This window comes from Lagenorhynchus albirostris, chromosome X (genome assembly GCF_949774975.1).
Source record: "Lagenorhynchus albirostris chromosome X, mLagAlb1.1, whole genome shotgun sequence".
Taxonomy (NCBI): Eukaryota; Metazoa; Chordata; class Mammalia; order Artiodactyla; family Delphinidae; genus Lagenorhynchus; species Lagenorhynchus albirostris.
This window is the reverse complement of record NC_083116.1, coordinates 31,054,961-31,066,213: the sequence shown is the minus strand read 5'-3', so window position 1 is coordinate 31,066,213 and position 11,253 is coordinate 31,054,961. Positions and strand designations below refer to the sequence as shown.

Here is an 11,253-nt window from a genome sequence, read left to right as displayed (position 1 = left end):
GGAAACAGAGGCACAGGGAGGTTAGGCAACTTGACTAAGGTCACACAGGCAGGAAATCTTCAGTAATCAGCTTCTAGAGTATATATTTTTAATACTTTCTTTTTCTGGATTCTAGTCCCAGTTCTGCTACTTAATAGTTATGAGTCTTTAGGTAACCCACTTAACTTGTTTGAATTAGTTTACTTAATAGCTAAATATATTTTTGCAAGGATTAAATAAGATACTGTTAGACCTGCGCGGTCTCCTAGGAGTTTCAACTCGCCCAGGAAACAACAAGAGTCGGAAGTCGATGCAAAACGCAAGAGGTTTATTGAAGGCGGGTGCACCGGGGTTCCTTGGTCCTCACGCAGGAGGTCGAAGAAGGAACCCTTTTGGGCGCGAATATGTCAGTTTTATAGGTTCCCACTTCCCCGTATGTAAATTATAGATTTGGTTGTGTTCTCCTGCTGATTGGTCCCGGCTTAGGCTCGGACCAGAGAGGGAACTTGTCCCCAGCTGCCTGATTGGTCTTTGACAGACACCTTTTTTACATTTTGTTATCTCCCTCCTTCTCGGAAGGGGGCCGGACATCCTGGAAATTCACCCATTGTCTAAGAAGCCCCTATTGTCTGGAGAGTTCTTAATCATTAGCTGGAACAATGTCTCTCGAGTCCCACATTCCCCCCTTTTTCTTGTGACTATTGATTCCAATCATGGAATCTCAACCTTCTGTTCGTAAACTTTGGTACTGTTGTCTTAACATTAGAACTTGTACAGTACTGATACATTCTCTAATAAATGCTATCAAGCGATTTAGAACACATGGTCCAAAAGTTAAAATCAACAGTAAAACAATAAGAGGTCCCAACAGAGTAGAGATTAAGGTGGTAAACCAGGGGGACTTATCAAACCATGATTGAAACCATCCTTTTTCGTTTTCTCTCTCCCTTTGCCTTTTATCTAAGCGTTCCCTTAGTTTATCCATGGTTTTGGTAATGGTTCCTGAATGATCAATATAAAAGCAACATTCTTCTTTTAGAGTGGCGCATAATCCCCCTTCTTTAAGAAACAGCAAATCTAGGCCTCTTCTATTCTGCAACACCATTTCTGAAAGTGAGGTGAGTGATTCCTTTAGTTGAGTTATGGAACTTTCTAATGCTCGAAGGTCGATGTCTACAGCCTGTCTTAAACTTGCATAATACTGGGGTTGTTGTATGAGGGCTGTGGTTCCTGTTCCTATCCCGGCAGATATTCCTAGTCCTAGAAGGACAGCCAATGTGAGGGTTACAGGTTCTCTCTTCCTTCTTGTTTTTCCCTCGTATTCATCTAAGAAGGACGAATCTGAATGATAGATAAGTCTAGGAACTAATTGCACTAGCACACAAAAATCAGCTGAATTGTTGAGAACCTCTAGAGAGACACAAGGGGTGAGCCCCGTGTTACATGCCCACCATCCATCTTGGGGAGGTACAAGATATCCCGAGCCTGAAGGGAGGCTGAAATCATGACAAAGGTGTCGATGGGACTGGGGAGGTGTTCCTATACAAGTACCATTTCCAGAAACCGAAGACAGAGTTAATTTACTGTTCCCTTTCTGTTTCCATCGACAATGGTCCGGGGAGCTGACATTAGTATAATTAGAACTATATCCTATAGCATCATAATAAGGGGGAGGGGCAGCATAACAGAGCCAACATGATTTTGTAGCCTCCGGGTTTGTAGCATTAAGGACCGTAAAGGCTGCCTGCACCAAAGAAAGCATCCTATCCTGAGGAGTCCCAGGCTTAACTGTGGGTTCTTTGGATCCAGAGGTTTCATTAGTCTCATTCTTTGTTGACGTAGTTGAAGGGGCCGGGGGAAGCAAAGGGGGGCCAAGTACAGGATTTGGGCCTATTGATATAGGAGCAGGAGTCTCAATCTTTAGCTTAAGGGTCATTAATATTCCTAAATCATATCCCCTCATGTAAAATCTAACGCCCCAAGAATGACCATTTATCCATTTTTCATCTCTTTTTCCGGGATTACTAAAGGAAATTTTAAGGGGATGACACCATCCTGAACATTTACTCCGGTGTCCGGTATCCTCATTATGAGAATAATTAGCCGTTACAGTAATAAAATCCCAAGTTGAGGTGGGTTTCCAATTAGTATCCCCGGTAGTTTCACATCCCCAGCTTTTGCAATAAAAGTTTTCAGTTCCACCACATTTATAATTCAGAGATCAAGGGCGGTGGAACCCGGGGCATACGTAGAAAGTGAGGATACCAAGCATCATTCTTTTGCCTGCATTTTTGCAACCCGGCCCAAACCAGTTTCCGAAACTTTGGAAGGGGCATGAGAATCTTCTGTATCCCAATAAGGTGCTCCTATAGCCAATTTACAAACATCAGGAAAAAGATCTGGCCACCAGGTCCAGGGGGGTGCAGTATGACTAATGGACCAGGTTACATCTCCAGTCTGAGAAATTACCTGCCAAGTTAAACGTTGGGGGAGGTGAGGGCTAAAATCACTTACAGTCAATAAAGGCAGTAAAACCAAAATTATAAGTCCTAGGTTCGTAGAAGCTTGAGTTTGAGCGGGTTGTCGGTTCTTTGGGCCTGCCATCCTGATGATGCCGCCGCTGGTGCAGCTTTCACGTGTGAAGCATGGATCCAGGCAGCGATGCCGTCCACTTTTATGGCCGTTGGGGTGGTTAGGAGGACGGTGTATGGTCCTTTCCATCGAGGTTCCAACGTCTGGGTTCAATGCCGACGGACGTATACGGAGTCCCCGACTTGGAAAGGATGAGTTTCTCCCGGTGTTCCCGGTTGGTAGGCCTCGGAGAGTTGGGACCATATCTCCTTTTGGACCAGTTGGAGTCCCAATAGCCTAGCATACAAGTCAGTGTTATTTTGACAGTCTGGTTTTATTTCTTCTCCTAAGGTGAGAAGGGGAGGTGGGGCCCCGTATAGCACCTCAAAAGGAGTAAGATGGTACCGGGAAGGTGTATTCCTAACCCGGAACAGGGCTAAAGGAAGGAGCACCGTCCAATCTGTACCGCCAGTCTCCAAGGACAATTTGGTTAGGGTCTCTTTTAGAGTTCTATTCATTCTTTCTACCTGACCTGAACTCTGGGGTCTATATGCACAATGTAATTTCCAATCAGTCCCCAAATATCTGGCCACATCCTGACTTACCTGGGCGACGAAGGCTGGACCATTATCAGACCCTATTACCTTTGGTGCTCCAAATCGAGGAAAAATTTCTTCTAAAATCTTCTTGGCTACTACAGCAGCTGTTTCTTTCTTTGTTGGGAAAGCCTCTATCCATCCTGAAAAAGTGTCTACAAAAACTAAAAGGTATTTATTACCGTACCTTCCAGGACGCACTTCGGTAAAGTCCACTTCCCAGTAAGTTCCTGGGCGGTCCCCCCTGAGTCTCTTTCCAGTTTCAAGTTTCCCTTTGTGAGCATTTACCTGTTGACATGGGACGCATTCCTGCACAATTTGTTCAGCTAATTTTGTCATTCCAGGGGTTTCGTACCCGGCTTTTTGTAACAAGGCTACCATCTTTTTAGTCCCCAAATGTGTCCATCTGTGCATCTGTTGTAACATGGATTCTGCTTGCTGAGGGGACAAAGTTCCTTTTGTTGTGGCCGGGATGATTTCTTCATCGCGGCCTGGTTTTTCAGGAACTTTATCTGACAGTCCTAAAATGACTTCTCCCGATGCTATTTTTCGGGCCACTTGGTCAGCCATATTATTTCCCCTAATTATTGGGGCATTTCCTTTTTGATGTCCAGGGCAGTGGATGATACTGACTTTAGTAGGAAGCATGAGTGCAGTCAACAAAGCCACGATTTCGTCTTTGTTTTTAATTTCTTTGCCACCTGAAGTTAGTAGCCCTCTCTGTTGGTAAATGGCACCGTGGATATGAGCGGTAGCAAACGCATATCTACTGTCTGTGTAGATGTTTACTTTTTTATTCTCTGCCATCTCTAATGCCCTCGTCAGGGCAATTAATTCAGCTCGTTGGGCTGAGGTCCCTTGTGGTAGCGCCGCTGCCCATATGACTTGTTTTCCGTCTACCACGGCTGCCCCAGTTCGACGCTTACCTTCCTCCAGGAAACTGCTCCCATCCGTGAACCAGGTGAAATCAGCATCAGGGAGGGGCAGGTCCATCAGATCTGGCCTACTGCCGTGTGCTGCGGCCAGTACTTCCTGACAATCATGTATGATGGTGGAGCCTTCCAAGTCAGGATCAGGTAGCAAGGTGGCTGGATTGAGTCCTGTGGCTGGAGCAAACTTGATGCGATCTGAGTTTAGCAACAGGGTTTGGTAATGGGTCATCCTGGCATTAGTTAGCCACCTATCCGGTGGTTGACGGACTACATTTTCCAGGGCATGAGGAGCTGTTATCGTTAGATTTTGTCCTAAAGTTAGTTTGTCAGCATCTTTGACTAGAACGGCTACTGCAGCGATTATCTTTAAACAGGTGGGCCATCCTGATGCCACAGGGTCCAATTTTTTTGACAAATAAGCAACTGGGCGATTCCAGGGACCCAATTTCTGAGTCAATACTCCTTTTGCAATGCCCTTATTTTCGGCCACATATAAATGAAAAGGTTTGGTTACATCTGGCAGTCCTAGGGCTGGAGCTGAAAGTAAAGCTCGTTTGATTTGGTCAAAAGCCCGTTGTTCCTTATCGCCCCAAACGAAAGGAGTGCTGTTTTTGGTTAGGGGGTACAATGGGGATGCCAGCTCAGCAAACCCTGGAATCCATAGTCTACAGAATCCGGCCGTCCCCAAAAATTCTCTAACCTGCCTGGCGTTTTTGGGAGCCGGAATTTGGGCCACCGTATCCTTTCTGCTCTCCGTGAGCCATCTTTGCCCCCCTTTTAATAGATACCCCAGGTAACTGACCTGTTGTTGGCATATTTGTGCTTTCTTGGCTGAGGCTCTATATCCCAGGGTTCCAAGTTCCGTTAACAGTTTTTCAGTACCCTTGATACAATCTTCTTGGGTCTCAGCAGCTAATAAAATATCATCAACGTATTGGAGTAATGTTACCTGGGGATTTGATTCTCTATATAATGCCAAATCCTGATGGAGGGCTTCATCAAAGATGGTCGGGGCGTTCTTAAATCCCTGAGGTAGCCGTGTCCATGTCAGCTGACCAGACATTCCCGATGTTGGATCTTTCCATTCGAAGGCAAAGTAGGGTTGGCTCAGGGGAGAGAGTCTTAAACAGAAAAAAGCATCTTTAAGGTCCAAAACAGTATACCACGTATGTTGAGGTGGAAGAGTGCTCAGGAGGTTGTAAGGGTTTGGAACTGTGGGGTGGAGGTCTGCCACCCGTTTGTTTACCTCTCGTAGATCCTGCACCGGCCGATAATCATTTGTTCCTGGTTTCTTTAGCGGCAGGAGAGGGGTGTTCCATGCTGATTGACATCTTATTAAGATGCCCAAGTCTAGTAGCCTCTGTATATGGGGACGGATACCGTCTTTGGCTTCTCTACTCATGGGGTATTGACGGACCGTTATTGGGGTGGCAGTTGCCTTGAGTTCCACTAGCACCGGGGGCCGATTTTTGGCCATCCCCATTCCGGCAGTTTCTGCCCAGGCTTGAGGGAACCGAGTTACCCAATCTGTAACATTAACTCGTGAGGATGAAGGCTGCTCGTATAATTTATATTCATCTTCTAATTTCATAGTCAATATTTGAAGTAACCTTCCTTTATTATCAGTTATGGTGGGACCTTCTGGCTGAAAGTGGATTTGAGCCCCTACTTTGGAGAGTAAATCTCTTCCCAGCAAAGGATAGGGGCATTCCGGAATAATCAAAAATGAATGGGTTACTCGTCCAATCCCAAGATCTACTGTCCTTCGTGTGGTCCATGAATATTGTTTATTCCCAGTGGCTCCTTGTACCCATCACCTTTTAGCTGAGATAGGACCTTTTGAGTGGAGAAGGACGGAGTGCTGGGCTCCGGTATCTACCAAAAATTGAACAGGTTCCCCCTCCACTTTGAGTTACCCGGGGCTCGGGGAGAGGGTTCGAGCCCTGACTTTCCTAGTCTTCTTCTTCCAATGTTAAGATTTTGTTTCTGGTTGGCCTTCCTCCACTCTTTTTCTTACGGCATTCTCTCGCCCAATGTCCTTTTTCTTTACAGTAGGCACATTGGTCCTTGTCTAATGGCCGCCTTCTGTCTGCCGTTCGCCCTTTCTGCCTATTTCTATACCCTATATTTCTTCCTCCAACCACAGTGGCCAGTATCTTACTTAAATTCCTCTCCTGTCTCTTATCCCGTCTTATTTCACGGGCTTCCTGCTCTTTCTGCTTTCTTTCTTCCTTCTCTTCCTCTGTTTCTCTTTTGTTATATACTTTATCTGCCTCTTTTACTAACTCCTGAAGCGAAAATCCCTGCAAGCCATCTAGCCTCTGTAATTTCTTCTTAATATCAGGGGCCGCTTGATCTATGAAAGCCATTGCTATAGTAGCCCTATGTTCCTCCGAAGTTGGATCATAAGGGGTAAAGCGTCTAAAGGCTTCCATTAAACGCTCCAGGAACACAGTTGGAGATTCCTGGGGCCCCTGAGTGACTTCCCTTACCTTAGCCAAATTAGTGGGCCGTCTGGCCGCTCCATGGAGACCCGCCACCAGAGCCTGGCGATACACTTTCAGGCGCTCCCTACCTTCCGGGGCATTGAAATCCCAGTTTGGCCTGACGAGTGGGAAACCAGCATCAATCTCGTTAGGCAGCTGGGTAGGTTGCCCATTGGCACCTAATACATTTTTTCTGGCTTCTAAAAGAACCCGTTGCCTCTCCTCAGTCGTTAGGAGAGTCTGGAGCAGCTGCTGACAATCATCCCATGTGGGCTGGTGGGAGAAAACAAGAGATTCTATTAAAGCGGTAAGGGCCTGTGGATTTTCGGAAAAAGTTGGGTTATGCATTTTCCAATTATAAAGATCTGCAGAGGAAAAGGGCCAATATTGGAGAGATCTATTCCCTTGGCCGTCGGGGGGGCCATACTCTCTAAGAGGTAGGGCAGTGGAGTCCGGGGAGATAGCCCTCCGGCTCCTAGTGCCCGCTGAGGGACCCCTTTCTTCTTCCATCATGGATGGTTCCCTTGGTGCCGAGGGCAGTGGAGCTGGGGGTCCTCTAGGTGGTAGGGGATTTGGGGCCGGAGGATAAGGGGGTGGGGAATCCAAAAGAAGCAAATCGGACTGCGGGTCAGGATAAATCACCTTCGGTGGATCCGGGGCGTCAGGTAGCTTTTCCGTGTTGGGGTTTTTCTTTAAGGCTAATATCTCCGACGCTCCTGATGTATGCGCGGACGTACCTGTTGAGGAAACAAAGGGCCGGACCCACGGAGGTGGGGAGAGAATTAAATCTTCCCAGACCAAGACATATGGTACTTGGTCTGGATGTCCGTGGGGATCTATATTAAATATCTTAGACTTCAGCAGCTTAATCTTGTCTAATAAAAAGGATCCTTCGGGGGGCCATCCTATCTGAAATGTTGGCCATTCAGAGGCACACAAAGTCTGCCACTTTCCTTTCTTTACCTCTACCGAAAAATTATGGGCTCTGGCCCGAACTTCGGTCCAATGGCTTAGGGTAAGGGAAAGAGGAGTCGTCATAGTTTGTCCCATTGTCGTCCGTCAGAGAAGAAGAATAGACCACAATACAGAAACAGTTAAAACTCCACGAAACACATATACGCATGGGCCACCGCGAGCTCGCTTCAAAACCGAAACTTCTTCAGATGGCAGTTATCACCAAGGGAACTGCCGAAACCGAGTGAAGGGGAGACAGAGTTTGCCTCTCCTTCCAGATGAGCCACCAGGGCGTCCCCTAGGGCTCATGGACGCCGGCTATTAGCACGTCTGCCTAGCCAGAGGTCCGATACAGATTCCATAATAAGCCGATTCTTACGGCTTTCCTCCGATAATGGCCCACAAAGAACAAGGGACAAACAGACAATCAAGCTCGAGCTTACCTGGTACCTCCAACTCCCGATGTTCTTGTGGTCCGGGGCGAGTGGAATCCCGGACGAGCCCCCAAATGTTAGACCTGCGCGGTCTCCTAGGAGTTTCAACTCGCCCAGGAAACAACAAGAGTCGGAAGTCGATGCAAAACGCAAGAGGTTTATTGAAGGCGGGTGCACCGGGGTTCCTTGGTCCTCACGCAGGAGGTCGAAGAAGGAACCCTTTTGGGCGCGAATATGTCAGTTTTATAGGTTCCCACTTCCCCGTATGTAAATTATAGATTTGGTTGTGTTCTCCTGCTGATTGGTCCCGGCTTAGGCTCGGACCATAGAGGGAACTTGTCCCCAGCTGCCTGATTGGTCTTTGACAGACACCTTTTTTACATTTTGTTATCTCCCTCCTTCTCGGAAGGGGGCCGGACATCCTGGAAATTCACCCATTGTCTAAGAAGCCCCAATTGTCTGGAGAGTTCTTAATCATTAGCTGGAACAATGTCTCTCGAGTCCCACAATACTACAGGTAAAGGACTTAGAGTAATGCCAGATACAAAGCAAGCACTCAGTGCATGCTAGCTGCTATTATTCTTATTAGTGGTGGTGGTGGTGGTGGTGTTTTTATTGGTGTTATCACTCTTTTTGTCTCTCCCATTCCTGTCCTTTCCATCACCGACAGCTGAAGGGAGAGTTTAGATGTGATCCAAAACTTACCTCTGAGAGAAAAGTAGCTAGAGGCCCTTTAAAATCAAGCCTGTCTGAAAACGGGGAGGAAGAACTTCAACCCCAAACTATGGCATGCCAATGTGAGTCACAGAAATGCTCTCATCAGTTTAATCAGTGGCTCCATATTAAATTACTCTTAGAATAAGTTGATGAAGATTAAAAATCTTATGTTAGATTTAGTTTTATTTAAAACTTGCTTTGTAAGATGCTTTAAAAATCTTTTAAAAGATGTAGTTTTCAAGACCAGTATATATATGAAAAGGATCAACTTCACTCCTTCGTTAAGAAATGCAAAATAAAGGAACAACCAGCCACCATTTCCCCCATCATTGAAGCTGATTAAAACACTGACAGCTCCCTGTTGTGAGCACATTTATACACTGTGCAACCTCTTTGCTGAACAATTTAACAGTATCTATCAATTTTTTTTTTTTTTTGCGGTACACAGGCCTCTCACCATTGTGGCCTCTCCTGTTGCGGAGCACAGGCTCCGGACGCACAGGCTCAGCGGCCATGGCTCACGGGTCCAGCCGCTCCGCGGCATGCGGGATGCCCCCGGACCGGGGCACGAACCCATGTCCCCTGCATCGGCAGGCGGACTCTCAACCACTGCACCACCAGGGAAGCCCTCTATCAATTTTTTTAATGCACATCCCCTTTAACCCAGCTATTCCATTTCTAAAAATGCCTCTTAAAGCAGCGCTTACTCAAGTGAGTAAAGATGCACATACAAGGCTGTGCAGCATTGTTTTCATTTGCAAAAAAGCGGAAACAGCTTAAATGTCCATCAAGCCCTCCATACTGCTATGAATATGTGCAGTGCTTTCCTAACAGGCATCCCTGCAGCTAAAGTTCTCTGCTTTAGTAACTTAAAAAAATAATGCTTTCTATTCAATGGACTTGTCTATTGCTTTTTGAATAAATCACTGAGTAATTTCAGTGCTTCTATTGTTGTTTTCATAAACCCGAGTTACCAGAGGTGCTATGATACCATATAAATGTCAAGCGGTGATTGAAAGGAACCATTTTTAGTGTTTAATCACTGCTTACTCTCATTTCGAGGCAATTTTCCCTACCCTGAGGGTTTAGCAGAATTATGTCTTCTTTTCCAAATAGATTTTTCTCTCTAAAGTTTCTTGTTTCTCTCAAACTCTGACTGTCCTTCATCTCATACCTGAAGGGCTTAGTCATTGTCAAACTTCTCCAGTATTTAAAAGAAAGGAAGGAATGAAGGAATGAACACGAATGAATGATCCCTGGACACTTTGGAGTGGGGGAGTTACACATCTCTGTGAAAATGGTGACTCCTCTCACCAAACACCACTGAGGCAATTAACATATGAGAAGAAAGAGAGATGGCCAGTGAAAGAGTGGATAATAGTTTGAAATAAAAACCCAGCATGGTCCTCTAGGGAAGAAATTAAAAATATGTTTTATATAGCCCTCTAAATGCTCAATTAAGTTTATTTAGCAACTTTTTCCTAATTATGGCATAACCATTCAGAGTAGACATAACATTGCTTTATCCTGGATATTTACAATTGTGTCTGAGAGCCCATTTGTCCTTGAGAGACTAGCAATCAGCAAAGCAGATGATGAAGCTATAAATCTATGGAATCGCTTTGCCAAATATCAGTGTCTCATCGTGATGGTGGTGAAATGAGTTCTTTTACAGAACACTATTGAATATGTCTCACAATCACCATTTTTCAGTGGCTTAATCTACACTGTGAGTTGACTTGAAATTTTTTTCCCGAAGCTTTGGCTATAAATAACACATCACAAAAGGACAAAGCTGAAGAATGAAAAAGGTTGGAACAGATTTTATTTTAAATCTTTCAAATCATGTATTTCTAAAGCAAACTTATGTATTTGCAATCATTTCTAGCCACTATTTGTGCATCCATGCTCAAGAAAGAGAGGAAAGACTATGACCATATTTAACTCAGAAAAACAATAAAAATCAGTTCTTTCTTCTACCATTAACTCTTTGTCTTTTAGGCATTAGAACATAAATATGTCCTGGATTGCTACCATGCCTGAGAACAGAATCCCAACCATCTACTTAAGAACTTCAATGGACAGTGTAACTTTTTACACCTAAGAACATGTTAGATGAAACATCAGGATGCAGACTTTAAATGCCTGTAAAACTAGGCCCCTTCCTTCTGTCTAATCAAAATGAAGCAATCCTCTTCCCCATCACCAAACAGACACACCTATTAAAAGATAGAAACTGAGACACAATAAAAAGTTTAAGAGTTTATTTGAGCAAAAATCCATGCAAATGGAGCAGTGCCAAACCGGAAGTGGTTAGGAGTGCTGACTGACAGGAACCAAGGGAAAGACTGATAAAGAGAAATTGAGAAGGCAAAGAAAGGAAATTGTTGATTGGAGGCAGCTTACACCCTAGCTGGCTGTGATTGGTTGTCCTTAGCGTTTTGATTTCGTGACCTTGAGGCCTTTACAGGCTTATATTTTGGTTTGCTTATAGAGGTCACCAGGGCATTAGAGACACCTCAGTCTAATGGCCTCCTTGTTTGATTAATTTAACAAACCTTTGATTTAAGCTTTAACGTTCCAG

At 45.0% G+C, this 11,253-nt stretch overlaps 1 protein-coding gene across 1 annotated transcript; it reads right to left on the bottom strand.

The window, feature by feature from the left end:
• Positions 1–2,319: 2,319 nt before the first annotated feature.
• Positions 2,320–5,897, bottom strand: LOC132513280 (uncharacterized; the record flags this gene model as incomplete). The annotated part of the gene is given in 1 exon segment (XM_060137460.1): positions 2,320–5,897. A coding segment is annotated over 1 exon segment (3,369 nt), but the record flags the coding sequence as incomplete, so codon positions are not given.
• Between the last annotated feature and the right edge of the window lie 5,356 nt (positions 5,898–11,253).